This window comes from Tachysurus vachellii, chromosome 11, assembly GCF_030014155.1.
Source record: "Tachysurus vachellii isolate PV-2020 chromosome 11, HZAU_Pvac_v1, whole genome shotgun sequence".
Classification (NCBI taxonomy): domain Eukaryota; kingdom Metazoa; phylum Chordata; class Actinopteri; order Siluriformes; family Bagridae; genus Tachysurus; species Tachysurus vachellii.
In genome coordinates this window covers 3,900,001-3,924,463 of record NC_083470.1, presented here as the reverse complement: position 1 = coordinate 3,924,463, position 24,463 = coordinate 3,900,001, and the positions used below count along the sequence as shown (strand labels likewise).

Sequence of the window (24,463 nt, the reverse complement as noted above, 5' to 3'; positions counted from 1 at the left end):
GTTCGATCAATCAATCTAACAGCATACACACTGCGGTGTCACGTGGTCCAATGTTTCTGGTCATTCAGGGGCTTTTTACACCTGGTCACTTCATGCGTTTTCTGTGATCCGATAGCTATCCTATGGTAAAAAGACCAGGTCTAAATGCCCCCGAAACGTTTTGGAGACGGATATAAATCCGATGGTTCGAACCCCTTCAGGAGGTGGTCTGGGACGCGTTTCAGATGAAACTGGACAGGTGTAAATGAATGTGGTTGTTCAAGCCACATACGTCAGCGCTATACTCCTCCCAAACGGAAGTACGTCACTCGCAGGTGATCTTTCACCCAGGCGTCTCGTCGGGTCTTAAAATGCGCTGCTGCCGCCAGCAAAAATGCAGCAAACAGTAAATGCTGTTTTTTGTAGCATAACCGTCATAACGAGTTTTTACGTCTTTTTTTGATTGCATTCTGAAAACCGCAAACACACCAAAGCGTGTTCCGTTTCATTTACACCGGAAATGAGGTCAAATATATTAGCATTTTGGGCGGGAGTAGAAAGATCGGATCGATATCCGATTCGCCGAGACGCATTTATGTGGCCTAATGTAAACGGAACAGTTTTAACAAATCAGATAGCTATCGGATCAGAGAAAACACACGAAGTGACCGGGTGTAAAAAGGCCCTTAGAGAACGTGTCGTTTCAAACAAAAGTTTCCAGCATTTAAGTAACTTAACACGTCTAGACGTGAATATCAGGATAGAAAGATTAAATTTCTGATCTATGGTCTCGTGATCATCGTGATCATCCAGTCCTTCCAGAGGCGAATGTATGATGAAGTGTTTTGAATATATCTTATATATTAGTGTATATCCAATGCAAGAAAGCAAAAAAAATCCACTCACACAGACGCAAACACAATCACACGCATCTCACATGATCACACACATCCCTTCGGGCCGGATCAGGCTGAGCGCGACTGGCAGACATTCCTCACAGCGGTAGCGACCCGAACGAGCTAGATCATAAACCACCAGCGGTTGACACACACAAACATTACACACTCACATTTACACACCCCATTACAGCAGTGATGCGGTCTTAAAGAAGCTCCCCACCGTGCGCACATTTAGCGGCTATAAAGTACAAAACCGACGGCGACAAATGATCGCCTGTCTCCGTGGGGCTCGAAGAGAGAGTGGGGTGGATAGGAGAAGACTTGCCACATGGTTTCCTTTTTTTCTTGGGTGAAAATGCAGATTGTTTTTTCTGCCTCTGAGTAAGAGGGTAAGAAGCAACCTGATTAGCAGATTAGTATACACTTTTAGTCACCTGCCCCGTGGTACGTTTACCTTCAACTGGAGCCGTGAAGGAACATGTCGAGAAGCTAAAGCAATCACTGCAGATTTTCCCTGCTTCAACACGCACGATCAAACGCACTAAGAGTTCTGTAACTAGCCACCGGGCCCTTATTATTATTATTATTATTATCAGGGCTAAGAGTTGTGGTCATGACATAGTGTTAAGTTTCATTTGTCACATTTACCTAACTTTCTTTTTTTTTTAAATGAACAAGCAAGATGTTTTGCTTATTCTGCTCACGACAGCTCACGCTTATTCTTAGTTGATTTGCTTCCAGAGGAAACTGACTCAGCGTCTCTTAACATGAAAGTGACAGACCACATGCTAAATATATTTAGCATGTCACGGTAAGTGTGATAAAACACGACAGGGCAGCATTGAGGTGGTGTAAAGTGAAGTTACTGTTACCAAACCAAAAGTTCATCATTTCCCAAAAACTTCCCACAACAATTTCAAACTTTCACCTGTTACAAACTACTCTCCAAGCTGCTGAGCAATCAGGATGGAGATTTAACGGTTCAGTGGTGTTCTAGTGTCCCAGTGTCGCTTGCATACAAAAATTGTGGGCATCGCTGTTTGCAGAAAACTCCTGAAACTCCATGATGTTGCAGTATGTTGTAGGTGTTTCTATGGTAACCCTAAGTGTTAATAAAAGCTGAGTCTAAACGAGCTAGACGCACAAAACGCTAACGTATTTTTACGCAGAGGAGAGACGTGTGTTCTCTACAATGGTACATTCATTATAGTGCAAATCTTTTGCTTCTCATCCTCATCAGCTAAATGATAGCTTTTAGAGTTTACTTGTTTTAATGTACATTTTTAGCAAATTGACAAAGCTTTGCTATAGCCGACGGTCTCTCTCTCTCTCTCTCTCTCTCTTTCTCCTCTCAGTCTCTCTGTCTCTCTCTCTGTCTCTCTCTCAGTCTCTCTGTCTCTCTCTCTCTCTCTCTCTCTCTCTCTCTCTCTCTCAGTCTCTCTGTCTCTCTCTCTGTCTCTCTCTCTGTCTCTCTCTCAGTCTCTCTGTCTCTCTCTCTCTCTCTCAGTCTCTCTGTCTCTCTCTCTGTCTCTCTCTCTGTCTCTCTCTCTGTCTCTCTCTCTCCTCTCAGTCTCTCTCGCTCTCTCTCTCTCTCTCTCTCTCTCAGTCTCTCTCTTTCTTCTCTCAGTCTCTGTCTCTCAGTCTCAGTCTCTCTCTCCCAGTCTCTCTCTCTCTTTCTCCTCTCTGTCTCCTCTCTGTCTCCTCTCTGTCTCTCTCTCAGTCTCTCTGTCTCTCTCTCAGTCTCTCTCTCTCTCTCTCCTCTCTCAGTCTCTCTCTCTCTCTCCTCTCTCAGTCTCTCTCTCTGTCTCTCTCTCAGTCTCTCTGTCTCTCTCTCTGTCTCTCTCTCAGTCTCTCTCTCTCCTCTCAGTCTCTCTCTCTCTCTCTGTCTCTCTCTCTCTCTCTCTCTCAGTCTCTGTCTCTCAGTCTCAGTCTCTCTCTCCCAGTCTCTCTCTCTCTGTCTCTATCTCTCTGTCTCTCTCTCTTTCTCCTCTCTGTCTCCTCTCTGTCTCCTCTCTGTCTCTCTCTCAGTCTCTCTGTCTCTCTCTCAGTCTCTCTCTCTCTCTCTCCTCTCTCAGTCTCTCTCTCTGTCTCTCTCTCAGTCTCTCTGTCTCTCTCTCTGTCTCTCTCTCAGTCTCTCTGTCTCTCTCTCTGTCTCTCTCTCAGTCTCTCTCTCTCCTCTCAGTCTCTCTCTCTCTCTCTCTCTCTCTCTCTCTCTCAGTCTCTCTCTTTCTTCTCTCAGTCTCTGTCTCTCAGTCTCAGTCTCTCTCTCTCAGTCTCTCTCTCTCTGTCTCTCTCTCTCTGTCTCTATCTCTCTGTCTCTATCTCTGTCTCTCTCTCTTTCTCCTCTCTGTCTCCTCTCTGTCTCTCTCTCAGTCTCTCTCTCAGTCTCTCTCTCTCTCTCAGTCTCTCTCAGTCTCTCTCTCAGTCTCTCTCTCTCTCTCTCCTCTCTCAGTCTCTCTCTCTATCTCTCTCACTCTCTGTCTCTCTCCCTCTTTCATTGTCTCTCTCTCTCTCTCTCGCTCTCCCTGTCTCTCTCTCTCTCTCGCTCTCCCTGTCTCTCTCTCTCTCTCTCAGTCTCTCTCTCAGTCTCTCTCTCAGTCTCTCCCTCTCTCTCTCCCCCTCCCTCTCTCCACTATAGTTCTGTCTAACTTTAGCTACCTTTGAAAGCTGATCTTTTGGCCTTTTTTTTTGAAAATTGCCCTTGACCCGGGAGAAATGCAACTCAACTCCATCTTTGAAGTCAAATGGATGTTCTGGGTTACACAAAAGCACACTGTGCTGTGGTAATACAATCTAATGCACAGAGAGAAACTATGTAGAGAGTTATGTATTAAACAAGGTCGCACTCATTTCTGTATAAATACAACTGATTAAATCCTGTCTGAGGAACTGAGTGTTTGACCCGTCGATCACTTTTGATGTGATTATTTTTTAGAAACAGCTGGGGTTTAAAAAACAACCTTCAAATGAGTCAACAGAAAAGTCTCTTAGCTTTAATACACATTTATTCTTAAAAAGAATTCTTACATATATGTGAGATGTAAATAACGTTGCCTTACAAATTCTTCCAAAAGTCCTGTGGCATTAATGACAAATAATATCCGATGGAATGTGATCAGGTAAACCAAGCTTGCACAGCAACGCAGACGAAGAGGGACAAAACAAACAAACAAGCACTTAATCGTTATCTATTTTTAAGATGTAGCGCATGTGTTTGTGCGGTTGACAGGAAGTCAGGAAGTTGTTTCCGTTGCTCTGTCCTCATCTTACATAACATATGCACATACAGGATGCTACTGTGGTTAGATTCTGTATTCTCTTGATCACTATGTAGTTAGCACAGGAGTTATATGATGGACTCAACTTTACTTCACATTTAAGACCATATGATGTTCCTGCAAATGCAGGCCACATAATTTAATTTCCCAGAGTTAAAGTTGGGGTGTACGATGTTTGAGAAATGCTTCAGAAAGCTGAGTCGGGCCGACAAACAAAACAAATGTGTGGCCAATGAGCAGAAAGGGGCGTGTCTTGTCAATATGCGGCGGAGAGAGTGTTCAGTGCGCATGTGTGACATTAGCAGAAAGCGATTGAAACATTGACATTGCGGATAAAAACGATAAGGCTTACGATAAGGAAAGAAGTAGGAAACGTGTTAATATAGGATCAGCTTTCCAGCGCTGGAGAGAACTGAAGGAGCAGGAAGGCCTGCGATGGGACGCCGAGGTGTTATTTTCCTTCTCGATAGGTTATTAACGTTGGTTTTGCTTTGTTACACAGAACTAATATATGCCTTTGTCCTTTGCATGATTATGTTTCTGTGTCTTTTTTGCTCGTTTGTTTATCTGCAATCGTATTGTTCTTCCCTTCAGCTATGATAAAGACACATTTCTTTCCATTAGTTGCCTGGGTTGTGTATGTATGTGTGGGCGGAGCTATCAATACAGGGGTGGGACCCGTTTGGGTTAGGGGCGTGTTTGTTTTGGTGATTTCAAATGTCAACATTGGCCTTCAAACATCATACACCCCACCTTTAAGCAACTTTTCCAGTGTTTTTACACATAACTCGCTATCTCTATCTGCTTAATATAACATATTTATGAAATTGCCACACTCGGTCAGATAATCAGATTGATTGCGCTCTTACTGACACAGACACACAAACAGATATGACTGCGTATACTGTACACACAACAAATACAACTTACAAAATGATGCACCTATTAACATATGTACTTTATATGCTCTTTTTAGAAGCTATGCGCAAGTACACACACACACACACACACACACACACACACACACGCGCACCACAGTTTACCTTATAAAGTTGTCCACTCTTATCTCCCAGGAGCGCAATGGTGTGGCCAGACTCAGTTGCTACGGCGACAGCAGTGAGCTGCGTTTCCCATGTGATCGCGGGCGTGGCTTGAAGTGGCACTGAACTGGCGATGGGGCTAGGGGTGTGCTCGCCTCCGCACGGGTACTCGGATACAGATGTCTGTACGCACGTGCAAAAAAAAAAAACACACACACTGTGAGATGACACACTCGATGCACTGGTCTAACAGTTTTATTCTCAGTCACAGCATTTTGAATCACATCACAATGGCGATACATTATCCTGCAGTGATAGCTGTGTTCTTACACTTGCATCTGTTACCTTTCTCGACAACACGCCAGATGCTGTTCACACCTTTCCAACTTTGACTTAACTGCATGGGGAACTAAATGTGCTCGGGCTAACGTTTGACACACGTAGCACTTTCATATGCGCATGTATGTACATATGTAGCACATACAAATAGTGCTACAGGTCGTCACTGTCCACGGCATGACGGCATAAACTAAAACATCACAGTTTCATATCAGCACAGTAGTAATCGTCCCTTTAATGTGTCACGAACGTAATGGATTACGCTGCCGGTTTCTCAGACAGAGTTTACTTACTTATGATTCGGGGTGGGTTTATAGGGAGAAGGATGTCAAATCCAGCCTTTATTTTTTTTTAGAGAGACACAAGAGCAATAAGAATGATAACCATGGTTACTTGAATTTGGAATGCATTTTAATCAGAATTTTGCCGTGAGGTAACCGTCCAATCAGTCGATGTGAAATTAGACCCAATTTCCCTGTAATCCTCCTCTCCGTGTCATGCGGGAGTCTGGAGTCGTGAAAGGTTTGGTCTGTGAAGTTTAGTTCTTTAATTTTAGAAGAGATTCACACGGTCAGTGCAGCATGTGAGCCTCAAACCTCATACTTAAATCATTACCCACTCACCTCAGGCCGTGATGTGGTGTCTCAAACAGACTTATTTATGGGATTTCTGAACCTGTATGACACATTGATCTCTAGACAAAAAAATAGATGTAGCAGCCATCACTTTCCTTCTCAGCACACTATATTCTCAGTCTGCTATGAGATGTGGCCCCAAATTTAAATTGTATATTAAAAGTGGTTCGCACAATGAATTGTATATTGGATTTTTATCACACTTATTTTGCTATATGTGCTGTTTTTATGTACAAATAACAGCAAGTTACCTAGATTCTGTCTTTTCAGGTGTTGATTTATGATGCAGCCTACACAATGCTAAACTGGAGGATATAATCTTCTCTTATGCCCCTTTTCCACCGAGGCAGTTTGAGTGCAGGTTCGGAGCCTAATTTAGAACCAGTTCTTTCTTTTTCGACAGCCAAAGCACCGGCTCTGTACCAGGAAAAGTGGTTCTTAAGTAGCACCAAAACGTTGCTGGTCTAGACTTAAGAACCGCTTGTGTCAGGAGCTGTGGGCGGGGCTGTGGGCGGGGCTACTGTTAGCGCATTTGATAATGTACCTTAAGTATACTAATGTTTAATACACTTTTACTTTACCGTGATATGATCAGTTATCAGCACACATGATAGTAGGTAGCTACATGCTAAGGCTAACATTTTTTCTGTGTTAATGATAAAATAATGTTATGTATTTTCTCGATAACAACCTCCGTTTATACAAATTACATGGAGCTGCACGTACACGTTGGATTCGCAGCGTTTGGACGCCAATGTAGGTTCACAAAGCCATGAGCATTAACAGTAAAGCAACATCCGCCATTGTTGATGTGTTTGTGTTCGCCGCTGCTGCACTAACGTTGCTGGGTGACACGTATACGGTGACGTCAGACCCGGCTCTGTGACGGCTCTCAAACCGGTTCTTATGCCTCTTTTCCACTGGAAAGAACCAGGTGCTGGTTCAAAGTTGGTTCCACTGGTGAACCTTCTAAGAACCGGTTTGCCTTTCCACCGGCTAGAGAGCATCAAGAACCGAGTGTGACGTCACTTTATACGTGTCACGTGTCCCAGCAACTTTAGCGCAGCAGCGGCAAACACAAATACATCAACAATGGCGGATGTTGCTTTACTGTTAATGCTCATGGCTTTGTGAACCTACATTAACGCGGCGAAAAAAACGTGTACGTGCAGCTCCATGTAATCTGTATAAACGGAGGTTGTAATCGAGAAAGTACATAACGTTATTTTATCGCTAACACAGAAAAAATGTTAGCCTTAGCATGTAGCTACATACTATCATGTGTGCTGATAATGTATCATATCGCGGTAAAATAAAAGTGTATTAAACATTAGTATACTTAAGATACATTATCAAATGCGCTAACAGTAGCCCCGCCCACAGCCCCGCCCACAGCTCCTGACACAAGCGGTTCTTAAGTCTAGACCAGCAGCGTTTTGGTGCTACTTAAGAACCACTTTTCCTGGTTCAGAGCCGGTGCTTTGGCTGTCGAAAAAGAAAGAACTGGTTCTAAATTAGGCTCCGAACCAGCACTCAAACTGAATCGGTGGAAAAGGGGCATTAGAACCATCACCAGCACTAGCTCTGAACCAGCACCTGGTTCTTTTTGGTGGAAAAGGGGCATTACTAGCTACCTAAAGCCTGGTAACTGCAGTGCAACACCAAATCAGCACACTTCAGACACAAACCATGGCTGGCTGATGGATTATACTCGGGGGATGAAAACAGGGAAAATTCCATTTTGCCCAAACGCTACCTTTAATCTTTTCACTGCATGGAGTAAGGCAAGCAATTGTCCATATAAATCATCAAACCTGCCTCTGAAATTAAAATCCAGCACTGTGAGCGATGTGTACACTGAGTCCTTTTCTTTACTCTTCCCCGTTTGTAAAGTAAAAAAATAAAAATAAAAAAAAAACTCACTGCAATGTGACTGAGAAATGTTTGCAAATTAACCCTGAGTAAATGAAAGTATAACCTCCTGTTCCCTCGCTGTGCCAGCTGCTGACTCTAAATGCCTCCTTGTCCTCAGCCGGCAGGAAAAAAAACCCATTGCGCTGACTAATAATGATTAATAATTCAGGTAGAATGTTAAATATTAAGTGTGAAAGGATGACAAAAAAAAAAAACAGGTGTGGAGTGAAGCTGCTTACAGAAGCTTCCAGTAAAAAACATGGATCCCTGCACCCACCCTGTACCCGGAGGGAGGCACCATCAGGTGCTATTCATCTCGCTCCGAGACGTAAATCAATACGATCATTAGGAGTTAAGGAAAATAAAAGGGGCTGAGAGCAAAGAAGGGCAAACACACGTGACTCCATAAGCCTTTTTGCATTCGTAACGTCCACACCCACTTTGATGAACCTCGTGGAGGCCCATGGGAAAGCAGTATAATAACAGTTGATGTGGTTGTTGACTTTGGCACCAGGTAACCATGTGTCATGCTTGTGAATTTTTTTAATCGCTGCGACTCTGCACTTTTCGGACAAAGTATAAAGCAGGAATTAAAAAATTCGGAATAGAGAGTTCCCAAGTGGGAAAAGAAATCTCTCAGTAATTTGGATTGTCCATGCTCTCTGCGTGGGGTCGGATGGCATACCGTCTCTCTTGCCGGTCGTTCACAGCGACTGTGAGTTAGTGTGTGCGGAAGAGAGGGAAGGATAGGAAGGTGCTTTCCTCTGGGTCTGTTACTCTGCTCTGTGACACAGCACAAGCAGCCTTTTAAAAAAAAAAAAAAAAGAAAAAAAAGATGCATTTGGCTGGATTCACGTCGTCTAAGAAGTGTGTCGCGAAATCTATTCCCCAGCATGAGGCACGTTTCCCTGACCGGCAAGTGCTACTCGTGTGTCACTTTGTTTTGAGACGAGTCCATCTGCTAAGTTCTGTTTCTAGTCCTCTCGTTGGTTAAGTGGATCAGTTTGTCTGTTTATACCCTGCTCTTTCCTTGTCTCCCGTGTGACAGGTTGTCGGGTGTCCGCTTTTATATCCTGCGTCTGTGTTTATACCTGTCTGTCAGTTACCTGAGTTATTTTTAGGCTTGATGTGATCTGCCTGTGTTTTGAGCCCTGATTACACCTGATAAACCTCGCTCTGATTTTAAGCACTTGTGTTTTGCCTTCGCTAATCGTGCGGTACGCTCACGACCTCAGACGTGTACACATATTCAAATCGAGTACGTCATTTGCGGTTCTGCTCGATCGTGGTAGAAAATATTTTTCAAAAAATACTGTATATTGGTTGACAGTAATACTAATCATACCCAAGGGTGTATATGAAATATGGGAGTTAGTCTGGGTATGGTGATGCTACTCAGGTGGTGTGAGGAAAAAACGTGAGGAAATGCTTTTTCACTGAATTAATAAAAATGTATTGTTGGCAGGGGGTCACGGTGGCTTAGTGGTTAGCACGTTCGCCTCACACCTCCAGGGTTGGGGGTTCGATTCCCACCTCCGCCTTGTGTGTGTGGAGTTTGCATGTTCTCCCCATGCCTCGGGGGTTTCCTCCAGGTACTCCGGTTTCCTCCCCCGGTCCAAAGACATGCATGGTAGGTTGATTGGCATCTCTGGAAAATTGTCTGTAGTGTGTGAGTGAATGAGAGTGTGTGTGTGCCCTGCGATGGGTTGGCACTCCGTCCAGGGTGTATCCTGCCTTGATGCCCGATGACGCCTGAGATAGGCACAGGCTCCCCGTGACCCGAGGTAGTTCGGATAAGCGGTTGAAAATGAGTGAGAGTGAGAGTATTGTTGGCAAACGCACACATAAGGCTCTGGGTTACTGTTTAAAAAATTGGAGATTCGAGTACCAGCGCTGCCAAGCCTCAACTGTTTGGGCCCCTGAGGAAGGCCCTCAATCCTCTTTGCTCCAGGGGAACCGTATGGCTGACCATGTGCTCTGACCCCAGGTTGAAATATGTGAAGAAAACAATTCCACTGTGCTGTAATATACATATGTGACTATATATATTACTCCCCCATCCAGAAAGTCAAGCACAAGATGTTAATAACACAAAAACCCACAGTCCCACTAACCTTATAAGCAACATAAAACTAATGGAAATGCCTAGAAGAAAAAAAAAGTGCAAACTATTTCTTCCCATTAAAGAGACAGGTCAGTGGCTGCAGGATTCTAATTAGTGACTGTAGGCTGAAGTACCGATCTATATTTTGCCACTGCAGATTATATTATTTTGCTCTTTCTCTTTTTCCTTCTAAAAAAACTTGTATCCTTGGTTCATTTGCTGAAATAATATTTTAAATGTGCCTAAATCATCCACCTCGTCATGATTAATGTGACAGATGACAACGCTACGCAACGTACAGAAGTTGCCTTCTTGAAAAAATCACTTCTCTGTGCGTCTCTTTTGCCTTTTTTTTTTTGATCACGCATTAATAATTAAAGGAAGCCATCACCTTTCGTTACAGCTCTTTTGTTTGACTGAGCACCCACAACAGCCAGGCGATGAAGTGGAGCTACTGTTACAACCCAGAAGTGCGTTATTGTTCGTCTTATACGAGAACATTCATTCATTCACCTTCTACCGCTTATCCGAACTACCTCGGGTCACGGGGAGCCTGTGCCTATCTCAGGCGTCATCGGGCATCAAGGCAGGATACACCCTGGACGGAGTGCCGACCCATCGCAGGGCACACACACACACACACTCTCATTCACTCACGCAATCACACACTAGGGACAATTTTCCAGAGATGCCAATCGACCTACCATGCGTCTTTGAACCGGGGGAGGAAACCGGAGTACCCGGAGGAAACCCCCGAGGCACGGGGAGAACATGCAAACTCCACACACACAAGGCGGAGGCGGGAATCGAACCCTGACCCTGGAAGTGAACACCACTTTTTTTTATCCATTTACAGTTGCATTTAATCTTGTGCAACATCTTGAGACAAGTTCATTCCTTTTATCACTTACGTTACAAGTAAAAAAACGTTGTTCTCTCACCAGCCTTTCTTTTGTTCTCTAGCTTGAAGATAAGATTAAAACCTCCTCCGACCTGAAGACTTTCCTGTGGTGGAAAAATGCACTTACACCGGAGACTAATGGCATTAATGATATATGCATCCTTCGTCGTAATGCAGCACCGTCGCTCCTTTTCCTTTACAGCACGTTCGTTAGTCTGTTTATTATGAGCCTTAGTGAGTTTGTGTACGATGTTCATGTTAGTCCCTGTGAATGAGCTCTTACTACAGAAACTATAACGTATTAGATCAAAGAGCCACAGTTATTAAAATGAATCACCGTCTGACCAATCAGATTTGATTAGGTAATAATATGATATAAAGGGTGTATTCCCCTAAAAAACCCAACACACACACACACACACACCCTACTACTTCTCCCCTGTTTATACTGGTATTGTGCCAAAAGCATTACTGGGAGGTGTATGTTCTAGGTTAGTGTTACTCTAGAACCGCAGCTGTTCGATTGCCTGACAGACACACAATAGCTGGGTGTAGAGAAATAGGGGTGGCTGCTGAGCGCTGGCATGCGATTAAAGTCGACCCAGAACACACACACACACACACACACACACACACACACATGCGCACACAAGTGTATGGATATAGAAACTTAACTCTCCTGTTCCTTTCACATCTACACCTTTAAAACCTGCGTTAAGATGATGGTTACACTGTGATGAGTACAGTCACAAAGCAATGTTCACTGCTTGAGGTTTTAAATTAAACCCAAGCTGGAGCTGAATGAGCCTGGGTGTGTAGTGTTTATGTTATAAACGTCTCTGTGGCGACAGTGTCCGCTTCGTTACAGGCTCGGTGGTCAGTGTGAGTTTGTGGTGGGTGTTAAAAGCATATATATACGTGCTCAGATTGTATCGACGGTCAAAGAGTGAATTAAGAATGGAAAAGGAGATTAAAGGTCAGTAGTCCAGTGTAGGTGTGCTAGTGCATATTTGTGTGTGTGTGTGTGTGTGTGCAGGCCAGTGAAGGGTGAGCTCATGGGATGTGGGTCAGCACAACTCGAACCAGCTGCAGCTCTAAGCTGGATTTACCCCCCCAACCTCTCTCTCACACACACACACACACACACACACACACACACTATTTCTTATGCCTATACTCATACACTCAATAGACCCCCAGCGTATAAAGCTCTCTCTCTCTGCTTTAAGACAATGTCCATTGTTAAATGAACTATACAAATAAATTGAATTGAAAGTTGAACATAGAATAAACCTCTATTTCTGAGCACACATACATACACAAACAAACACAAAATAAACCTCTTTTTGTAACCCCCCCCCACACACACACTCACAAGCTCTTTCTTACAGACACGCCCCGCTTTGTGTCTTCCTCCCCCAACATCCCATTAAAAGCCCCTATGTGATTTTCCCCCCCTTCCTTACACACATGCCTAAACCAGAACATCCCATTTTTTTAATTTTCTCATCCGTTCCTGAGATAAAACAGTGCTTTCTTCTCTGCGAGTGTGTGGGAGTGATTTATTTTTTTTTTAATTCATTTATATATTTATTTATTACACACACACACACACACTCCAATCGTATCAATATTTAAATATCTTTTGCGCTGTTCACTATTACGAGCTTCGTATCACATGAAGGTTTCCTGGTACAGATTATTAACTAAAGACACGAATGAGTGAAACCTATTTCTTTAATATGTTCACACCGTAATCACTTGATCGATGGACCAAATTATTATTTTGTCGTGTTATTCATTTTTAGGTTTTTGCATTACAAAAAGAAGGACGGCTCTTTATTCGTTTAAAGCGGCTATTTTTTACTGAGGGATCGTGCTGCAGTCACGTGCCGCCGGAAATACTGGAAAAACTCCTGACTCAGTTCCTGACTGAAAACCGGTGAGATCAAGTCACGATTGTAAGCCGATAATTCGGAAACGATTTATAACAGGATTGCCAACTTTTCAATGAGTCAAAACCAAACATGCCCAAACACACATTTAAGGTCAAAATGTTTCTTCTAGATGTGCTTTTTATTTGCTGTTTCAAATTTCTTATCAAACTCTCTCACTCATCTTCTACCGCTTATCCGAACTACCTCGGGTCACGGGGAGCCTGTGCCTATCTCAGGCGTCATCGGGCATCAAGGCAGGATACACCCTGGACGGAGTGCCAACCCATCGCAGGGCACACACACACACACACTCTCATTCACTCACGCAATCACACACTACGGACAAATTTTCCAGAGATGCCAATCAACCTACCATGCATGTCTTTGGACCGGGGGAGGAAACCGGAGTACCCGGAGGAAACCCCCGAGGCACGGGGAGAACATGCAAACTCCACACACACAAGGCGGAGGCAGGAATCGACCCCCCAACCCTGGAGGTGTGAGGCGAACGTGCTAACCACTAAGCCACCGTGCCCCCACTTATTAAACTTTACTCTTTAATTATGACGGAGAAAAAAAGCCCGTTCTTCGTTTGTCTAAATAAAACTTATTACTATATAATGTTTTTCTACATACACGCTGCATTACGTATGTTTATTTTTAGCCAAGGAAGAAAAACTATACTATACAGACAAAAATTTTGCGATAAAGTTTGAATCACACATTTGTGCAGAATGCCTCCGGGGCTGTAGCTGTACAATTTCCATTCACCGGAACTAAGAGACTCAAACACTGTTCCAACATGACAATGCATGGTGACTCAGTGTCCTGGACAGACCACTGACTCTGACTCAACCATACTGAACACCATACTTTGGAATGAACTGGAACACCGAATGCTCCCCGGATCTCCGCACCATCCGACACCGGGATCTGATCTCCCTAATGATCTTGATGCTAAATGAACACAAACTTCCTACAGCCACGATATAGTGCTGTAACTCTAGCTCTGGCTTGGAAAGACGATGTTATGGCGACACGTCTATCGTAAGATGACTAGTAGCTGCTTCCGAGTGTATTTCTGTATGGACATCAATATCAGTGGTCTCAAGGCAGTGAATTCGTTCCAGTGTTACAGTCGCACTCCCACACACACACACACACACACACACACACTCCTACAGTGCTGTGCAGATTAATGCTGTGTCTGGCAGCTTGAGCTTAATCTATGTCAGCGCTGAGGCAGCTGCCCTCTCTCTGCTCTACATGGCCGTGATGTGAGCCGAGACAACCCTGATGAGTCCTCCCCGTACGTTCCACGCTGTAACACCTCTTCACCTCGCTGTCACACTCTGACCCTGTTAATGGGCTCAAAATGGTCAACCAGACCCAAGTAAAAAAAAGTGAAGAAATCTCCAGGCAGAGTATCAGGCAACAGTCTCAGTACTGTAGTAAAAGATGATGCCGGATTGTTCTCGTTCCAAATACAGTACACAAAATAACACAATACAGAACGCTTGTGTGACCATATGCTCTAAGATACAGAACAGTTTTTCATTTAAGAGCTTTGATTAGCTCCTGCATCACCTTTTATAGTATAATATGCTAATGCACAGTAAACCAACCCCGAAATGCGACTTTGACAAATTACCAGCCCAAGGCCATTTTTTCTAACGCAATCATGAGGTAACCCACGCAAACTGGAAGCAATACACAATAGAAACGTCTCTTACCCACTTTTTTCTTATTCCGCTTCAGATGATTTAAACAGTGATTTATATTTTGATAAGCTTTTATAATAACTCTTTAAAGAGGAATCCAGTCATAATTGTGCCACTGGTTTTAGCCATTAAAAACTTTCCTGTTTCTAGTCATTTTAAACCAGTATATAAAATAAACATATACACACACACACACACACACATACAGGCAAAAACATCCACCATGTAATTAAGACACTAGCAATTAAACTAATTCATTAATACATTTTTATTAACCGCTTTATCCCGATCAGGGCTGTGAGTCTTTCACACTGAGCATAAGGCAGCGATTCACCTTAGATAGGACACCAGTCCATGAGCAGACACATTCACACACTCATTCTCACCCATAAACACACACCCACACCTGCATAAACACCTTCCTCACTGAGAGCTCATTGGTGCTGTTAGTTAAACTAAACCTTCAGTACACCAGAGGCTTAACCTCCCTAACTGCTGCACATTAAATTCTAAATGAATAAAATACACTGAAATATACACATGTACTATTAATCCTAAAGTAAAGGGACTCAAACCCCACGCAGGACTCAAACAGGACTGCGGTGCGGTTGTGCCGCTCGAGATCCCCTGCAAATTCTTCATTTTCTGCGCACTCGAAAGTCTCGACGAGCATTGTGCTGTTCGCAAATTACCACGTCGCACAATTCATCATATCGCGGCCGGTATCGTGGAAATAAATGGTGAAATTATAATATAAACGGCCAGAAAACTCTCGAACCGGATCGGCCTAATTAGGTCTTTTTCTGATACTGTTTATATGGGACGATTATTTGCTTATTTACTACATTAATTATTTTGTCACGGTTCAAAAATGCGACCTTCTAGGATGTAAAGTAGCTCTAACGTCATTTAACATCAAATTGCAGGATATTTTGAAATTGAAATGCGTTTTGGTTTTGATTTGATTCGTGTTCTGATTAAAAAAAAATCAGAATCAGAGAACAAGCTATAAAATTGTCTTGCTCCAGGTGACAACATACAGTGAGTAGTATGAATGATGACTAGGAAAGGATTTGTCTATAACATGCAGAAGCTGTAGTAATAACAACCTTAGGTAATGCAGATATATTAATATACCCAGTAGCTTTAGCAGTAGGGCCGTCAAGTGCAAACCTTTGCTTCTCCCATGTCTGTGTTACCTGCTTGTGATAAAGGGATATCTGTGAACCTAAATACCATGTTGGTTAGACCTTGTTTGTTTTCTCCTAAGGGTGCACAAACTATTGCCCTCAACTGTATTTAGTTAACAGTAAACAATGAAACATGCAGCTAAATTGACTCCTTCCTGAAACACAGAAAGTATGTGAGCTTCTTTCCCTTGTGACCTTTTAAAAACCTTTTGCTATTTCCCTCCTTTTCTTAGCAAACTCCAAACAAACCAAGTGTTTTTTTTTAGTTTCTCACCCTTTATAAGATAAAAATAGTTTTATTCGTTGCATTTTTGAGTCAGCGGTATAATGAAATCTGTATTTTCCGCAGTATCGACGTATTACGGTGTATACTATTAACACACAATGTCATACAACACACTTAACACATGACTCACCAAAGGAATCTTGAGGCACTTGGAGGAGACCTCGTACGCGATGTAGGCCTCCTGCTCTTTGTCTCCGTTTCCTTCCTGTGTGTAGCACAGAAGCTGTGCCTGCTTCAGCGCCCGATCCAGCTCTTCCATGCTGTACATACACAGAGCCGAGCGGCTCGTGGGAGTGGGGGTCGACGCCTGCCCTGCCGCCATGGCGACAAAGATGGTGTCTTTTCCAAGGTAATTTCCCATCGCGGCCGCCTGTGCCAGGTTGTAGCCTCCGGCGCAACTCAGTGGTACCTCCACATACGAATAAAAGCTGGAGTCTCCGGCGCAAAGGCGCGATATGTATGTCTGATAATCGCGTGTTTTCAATGAATAGCGCCGTGAAAACAGGAAATAAATGTGTGTGCCATGGTGCAGCGCCTTTACAAACTGGTTGTTGTATTTGGAGTAACTTCCCACTACAAGTTTACCCAGTTCCTCGTGTGAAAACGCAGGAGAGGAATGGGACGGCTCGAGGCGGCGCAGCGTGATTGGTGAAATTCCGCCGGATCCTTTGCTAGTGTAACCTCGTCCCACAAGCATGAGCCGTGTGCCCTTGTGCTGAGTGAGCACAGCCACGGTGGAGACGTGAGGGTCATTGGCAGCTACATACTGCGTGTCCACGGGATTGGCTGTTTGGTACAGCACCTGGGACACATTGGCCAGGCTGCGCTTCTCACAGATGCCTTGCAGCACAGTGCCACACACTATCAGGCTCTGTGCTTGTGACCCTTCCTGTTTCTCCAACAACAGCAGCTGGTTAGTGTTGTTGGTCTGACGTGCCTGGCTGCAGTCTTTAGGCTCAATCGGGGGCAAACAGTCGGGGCTGTCCAGGGTGGGCCCTGTTTTGCCCCATGATATGAGCTGGAGGTCAGGGGAGAGGTGGTAGAGTGTGTTAACTGCACCTACGTAGACAGAGCCTGAGCTGGAGTCCAGTAAGAGGTGGTTAAGGCTTGTGTCGTGGAGGGAGATGAAGGTCGGGTGGTTGGTGAGGGCAAAGAGGGGCAGGGGGGGCAACAGTAGGAACAGCACCAATGGCCACCAGCAGATGGCGTGGAGGAGCAGCAGGGGAGCAGCAGCCGGCATGGCGCCCCCTTACCTGAGAGACAGACAGACAGAGAGAGAATATGGTGAGGGGGAAAACAAGACAGGAAGGAATTAATTTCTTTTTTTTTTTTTTTAAGCAAGTGTTGCAGGGAGAGCAGAAAGGAAAAAGCGAGGGAAGACGAAGGGATTTCGTGAATTCAGAAAGAACACAATTGAAACAGACCAAAAGGAAGAACATTGCAGAAAAAAATAGTGCATGAAAGGAAGGAAACCAACAGGGGAAAGGGGAGAATGACGGGGATGGAAAGTATGGTACAGTATAAGAGAAAGGAAACACATGGAAGGATGATTGGAGGACAGTTGTTGAGGAAGGCGTTGAATAATAGAGCAACAGAAACAAAAAGAGAGGGAGAGAGAGAAGAAAAAGACAATAGTTTGGTTAACACAAACACACGAGAGACAGAGAGTTCTGCAATGTCTTAGTATACAACACAAAGCCTTGCTACTTCAATCGGATTTATCTGTTCTTCAAAGTCCCGTCACCTTCAGAGAGACGGCGGAGGACGCCCAGCTACGACCTGGCATCTCTCTCAGCTAGCCTCAATCAAACTGCCTGCTTTCAGACAGAGAAACCCAAAAGCAACTGCTGTGCTCGTTAACACAGGGCAGGTGTGCAAACCATCACCTATCATACAAAACAGGTATCATACAAGACGCTGTTCAGAAAGCTAAAGCACGAGGGATGAAGGCACTAACAGAAGCAAATACTTTACGTTAAGGTGCTGAATTACACATGACCGGTGGGGCAAGTTGGTGAAAAGTAATGGCACCCAAAAGAAGATAAATCGTACAAGAAAACACCCAATCCGCTTCTCCACCTATGCTTGGGATGCAACTTTGACTAATTTGTGTTAAAACGCAGAACATTATTTTATTCAGAGAGAAAAAAAAAAACGGTATCAAAGGACACCGAGTGAGAGGAAAAAAGAAGGAGAGTGAGAGAGGCATGGGAGGGAAAAGGAGTCATCTTTAATTCATTTGGCAGCAGCAGAAGTCTTGGGGGCCTGCTGGTGCTGCTGCTTCTGCTGCTGCTGCTGTATGAAAGATGAGAGAGTGGAGTTAGCGAGGTCGATCAGTATGCACAACGTTTTACCTCCTCATCTCCCCTCTTCAAAGCCTCAGCTCAGAGAAAGGCCTGTTTGACACGCTAGCCAGATTAGCCACTTCTTTTCAATTAGGCCTGGGCTTTGCGCGATTGGTGAGACACCTTGTTTATAAGGAGTGAAGGCAGAACATCGTCTTCCACACCACGCTTTAGCCTCCCGGTGGCAGACGCTCGCATCGGCCTGCATTAATGAACGGGATCAAAAGGCTAGAAAAATCTAACGCCCGTCGACCCTCGGTATCGACAACTTTTTTTAAAGATTTTAAGCGATCTTTTTTTCTGGATAGAAGATAGAAATCTTCCTGCACATGCGATGTTCCTGGGGTTATATTAGCGGATGTAAATGATAGCAGCGAATAGCGGTTTTAAACAGTTTGCCGTGTCCGATTAATTTCGTTCTGCTTACTCTGGGAAGAAAAACGGAAAAAATCACACATGATTAATACGCTGAATTACATCGGAGAAATAATGCTAAAAATATTTAGCAAAAAAGGTAAATAAATAATAAGGTCTATACTGTTAGTGCTACGCCATGATTGAGACTCAAGACCTAAAAATAAAAAGAGTAAAAAAGCCGAGACCACCACAGGAGGCCCCACCCTGCCAAATAAATTAAGAACTGTTACTGAGGGGAAAAAAAAAAGGGTGTGTCGCCTGCAACATCCTCCATGAAATCAAAAGCCAGGAGACAAAACAGATGACAAAACCAGAGGATGTCTACTGGATCCCCACTGGCCGCATACGTGTACGTGCCTTTCTAACCCGGGGAGGAAAGTGTAGCGAACAAAAGGCTGATAAAATAGAGTGCAGGGGGTCTCGCTCGCTGTCAAAACATCCAATTTCATGGCTCAAATTTGAAACGAGCGTTTTCTGCACGATCAGCGTTCAACAATATCTCTGTCTCTCTCTCTCTCTGTGTCACGCTCTCTCTCTCTCTCCTCTACACTGTTTCGTTCTCTCTTCTTAAATGATAATAAGCCTTCCAGGGAAAACACACACACACACACACTTTCGCGCGCACACACACGAACGCTCGGCTGAGTGACAGAACTTCTTTGTGCGGTGAATTGAAAGAATTGGGGGGTGGGGGTGGGGGGTGGTGGATTGGGAGACGAGCTCTTCCTTACACTTTGGAATGAGCCGTGTTGTTTGACGTGAGGAAAGTAAATGGGGGTTGATTTTTGTTCGGCAGCGTTGTGATAACAGACTCAGTGAAGCTTGAGTTTGAGTCTGCTGAATGACGAGATGCTTTCTCTGACACGGCGCATGGTTAATGGGGGCAGCTGAGCCGAATGCTTCTGAAGAATTTTTTAAGCCTTTAACAGGCTCGGATTCCAAATCTGACCTTTGACTCTGCGGTTACGCCTACTCGTTCCCTAGGCTCTCTCGTTTTCTTTCTCTCTTCTGGTCAGTGGTGTGTTGCAGAGAGCTCGTCTTTGGTGTGTTGCTTAGCTGGCTGTAGAGTGCTGTCAAAATTCCACCCATTTCCCTCAGAAACAGACATCCGGGCAATTATAATGGTGTGTGTGTGTGTGTGTTGCACCATACAATGATAAACGGAAACACAGACACACACCAACCCACACATGCAGAGAATTTTCAGCTGCACTGAGTACTAACATTTCTGGCACCAGACAACTCAACAGCGCTGCCCGACAGTTCAGTACCAACGGTTCCAGCTGCCCGAAAGTGACACTAACAAGAACTAATGCAATTCACAGGGTAAACGTTATTCACTGCTACATCCTGCATCATGTAACAGCAATCAAACACCAAATATAATTATAGCTATCGTCAAGATGTTTTGTTCTCGGCACAAACACGTTTTCCTTCTATTTGGTACTTTTGGTACTTTTTTTTAAATAAATGACACTCCTCACGCTTGTAACTACAAACTTTTCCTATCTGTTTCATGTCAATGACTGTAAAAAAAAAACAGCAGTTCTTTAATAACGTGCTTGGTGATGAATAAGCTAGAACATTTAAGAGGTTAACTTCATCACTAATTTCATTGTAGCTAGATAAGCTAGATAACCGAAAGGCTCAGGCGAATGTTACCACCGTTTCTGCACCGAAACTAATAATGACGTTGCTCAAGCGTTACTAAGCTTGGTGGAAAATGAACTTGATTTTTTTACTGGTTGCTGTTTGGGCCTGTTTTAAAGAAAGAAAAAAAAGCAGTTCCATACAGACACCGTTAATGGCAGACGCAGTCATACAGACACATACACAAAGCTGAAGGACACTACACAAAGCCTGTACTTCACTTCTAGTTGGAATGAAAAAGCAGTGTCTCTGTCTGCGTGCGTGCGAGTGTGCGTGCGTGCGAGTGTGCGTGCGTGCGAGTGTGCGTGTGTAACAGTGTGGAAGGAAGAGTGCTTTTGAGGGCACCATGTTGAATTTGAAGAGCCATTTGAACCCCACCCATGTGGCTGGAATCGTAAGTCAATAAAAGCGCCTACTGTCAGCTGTCAAATACCGATCGGTGCACGAATACCGAGGCAGACACATTAACCCGCGCTGAACACTTTCTTTGTGAATTCGAATCGGAATTTTATTTTGCGTTAGCATCAATTCAATTTATGCCATCAACAGATTTAAAATGTGGGAGCCGTGGAAGCATTATGTTGTATTAGACAGCAACAAATCGCACATTAGCCCCGAGGTTTTTCAGATAATGCTCTTGGGGTAGAGGGCAAGCAGCACTGGTGTACAAGTGTGTATCCTGCACGAGCGTGTGTGTGTGACGCAGCGGGGGATTTTTTCACCTGGTAATAAAACATGAAAAACTGCTGAAGAGGGAGACAAAGAATTTTACGTACAACACTCACATGTGCATTCACGCACACACACACACACGCACGCATGCACACGCACACACACGCACAGAGCAGCAGCAGCAACTGCAACAGCAGCAGGAGGAACATCTCCGGGCAATGAATTCATTCCAGAGACAGCCAGTGATGATTATAGGAACGCGAGAAAGAGAGTGTATGTGTGCGAGTGTGTGTGTGTGTGTGAGAGAGGGAGAGAGAGAGAGAGAGACAGAGCAGGAGAAGGGGGCAGACTGGGATTTACAAGTCTCTTTGATGCCAAACATGAGAGTGTCAGCATACCAAGTGTGTGTGTGTGTGTGTGTGTGTGTATGTGAGGGAGAGTGTATGCTTGGGGTGTGCTTGGGGTTTAATCACCACCTCAATGTGATGGAGGAAGCTCATTACCATACTCAACACGGAATGGGTGAAAGAGTGCAGAAGCCGATACTCAAGGAACTACACAACTAGTATAAAAGTGAAAAAAGAGAGGAAAAAATGTCCCTGGTTAGAAGCAGGAATAAAAGAATAGATTGAAAAATAGCGAGATTTGCAATGTAACCTCATAAATATTTTATCAGCATGAAACGATACAGTACGTGCAGTTTTCCTAATGTATCACAGGAGGAAGTATCTCTGTCTCTGTTTCCCCCCTTATTTACTCCCCACTGCCTCCACACTCCAAACTCCAACGTTATCTTTTCCTGACTGCTGCAATCTCCCCTTTGTTCATTTTATCCTCATCCTTCCTGCGTGAATATTTCGTGCAACATTTGATATCACCGAAGCCCTGGTACGAACCTGTGTGCTTATATGTGTGTGTGAGAGAGAGTGTGTGTGCGTGTGTGTAAAGTGAACACGGTTTAGCAGAGTGTGGTTTCGGCTCCTGCAGGAATTTCCAACGGAAGAGGAAGAAAGAAAAAAGATTTTTTTGCTGCAGTTCGAGGCTGTCGACCAATCGCAGCACGCTCGGGCTAATTATCACCTCTCAGAATAAACAAATATGATGATGACATCTCGTTTTGATGCTAATGACCCTTAATGGGTACTCGGGGAGCGGGGATGGCGTTCTAATAACTCCCTGCGATAAGAAAAAGATTGTAGTGGCGCTGTCGGGTGAGAAAAAGAAAGACTTAACATTTACCGGCAATAAGGCAGCACACTTAATCTTGATTAGGAGCTGAATGTCAGGCCCTGAATGTGAGCTGTTAAAGCCACAAAAAAGATCTGAAGATCTGGAGACATCCTTCCATACGATTATGATTATAAGATATCACCTCGGCTCACGTGTTCACACCAACACGCTTCCTCTCGCTTTCTCACACACACACACATACACACACACAGCTTGCAGCACATCAGCTTTCATCACCTCCTTGTCAAGCATCTGTGCGTCGTGCTACGACATTAATTATTTGATGGAGCCTGATAAACAGAGCGCTCGACTACAAACCCGGCAGAAAGGTTTATTAGTTCTTACTTACACGGCAAACGCACGGTTAGTTGTGCTGAGTATCAACAGCGCCCTGAAATATTGGATAAGATTTGAAACGCTGTCTAATCCAATTGAGTGCATGTTATCTGCAACCGCTGGGAACGCATCCGACTTTGTGAATGTATGTTACAAGATAGATAAGATGTTGTTAAACAGAACAGTGTCGGTTCAATTAATGACCATTTATGAGGTAATGGGGAGATTTTATATGTTAAATGATGTAGATTGTCCTGATGTGTGTGCGTTGGGTTGTGCACAATAATAAAGTTAGTTATACGCTGTTATAGAGGAATAATCCATGATGTGATGCCGCCACCGTAGTTCCCTAATAACAGCATGTGTTCTTCATTACACTGATTCACTTACAGGTACCTTTTTTTAAAGTATTATTGAACATGTCACACTTTTGAACCATTTATCGCTATGATAAATGTTATGGAACAACTGCAAAACATGTTAGCTCCTGATATCACATACACTATAACAGCTATAAACACTCGTTTCCTTACGCTTTCTCTCTTTCGTTTTTTCCTCTCTCTTCATTTTTTGGTCTAAAATAATAACACAGTTACAGAATAACTTACTGATTGTTACTATAAATGTTAAATAAACATTTTATATCAGTGATTATACAATTTTCACCATTAAATAACAAACATTTCTGTTTATTATAGTATTAGAAATCGCATACCATAAGCTGTTACTATAAATACTATAACCACATTAAGAGAAACGTGTCATTTAGCAGGACCTACAGTCAGAGCTGCTGTTATAGATAAATAAATCAACACTATCTTAACAATCAGACTGAAGAAGGCAACGGTGCTGTGCCGCTTTCAGAAAAAATGGAAAACCCTGTGTCATAAGGCTGTAACATCTCAGGGATCCACAAAGAGACACACCCTTGTAAGTGCTGCACACTGTGTAATAACTATGTTATACATGTTATATATAAGCCAAACAAACACGAAACACATTTCCCCGGAAAATCCATAACTCATTTAATGTGCTATGTGATTTTAAAGTCTCTAGACTGTTCTTGATATGAATTTGGCTCTCTGCTCATCCTACAGCTGAAATCAGGCTGGTGCTGTTTGTTGGAAACAGAGGCCTGGGCTTTAGAAAGCATCCAAAACAGACATAATTAGTTTGTTATTGTGGATGTCTGGTAGGCATTGTTCAGTAATCCATGTAATGGATGTTTTTAATGTCAGAAAACAAGGAAAACAGCTGTGTGATTTTTGTTCTTTCTGCACGCCTCAGACATGCGGTTCAGAACGGGTTTGATGTGGTGCTCGGGGTTGAACGCTCCCAGACGCGTTTACAAGTTTCACACTTTACAAGGAATGCGCTCTCTTTAAAGAGATTTTCTTTCAAATTACCAATAGGAAAGAGTGAGAGCGAAGGGCTATTTAAGGGTCTGGGGTTTGTTTGACAAGCAGATTAGCGGCACAACGCGTGCTGAACGCTAGGTGAAAACCCTGGCGCTCCTGAAAAAGAAGATGGCAAACAATAGAGTGATAACAAGACAGTTAGGATGCATCGTGTATATGTGTGCCTGTGTGT

General features: G+C 43.7%; 1 protein-coding gene across 2 annotated transcripts in view; it reads right to left on the bottom strand.

Moving 5' to 3' along the window:
- The window catches only part of plxnb3 (plexin B3), a 113,256-nt gene that overhangs the window by 40,829 nt on the left and 47,964 nt on the right, over positions 1–24,463 (bottom strand). For both annotated transcript variants that reach the window (XM_060880876.1, XM_060880875.1), the window contains exons 2-3: positions 16,354–17,476; positions 5,200–5,379 (exon numbers count right to left, since the gene is read on the bottom strand). In XM_060880876.1, the coding sequence (XP_060736859.1) occupies positions 5,200–5,379; positions 16,354–17,463 (1,290 nt within the window). In that variant the 5' untranslated portion in view covers positions 17,464–17,476. The remainder of the gene's footprint in view (positions 1–5,199; positions 5,380–16,353; positions 17,477–24,463) is intronic.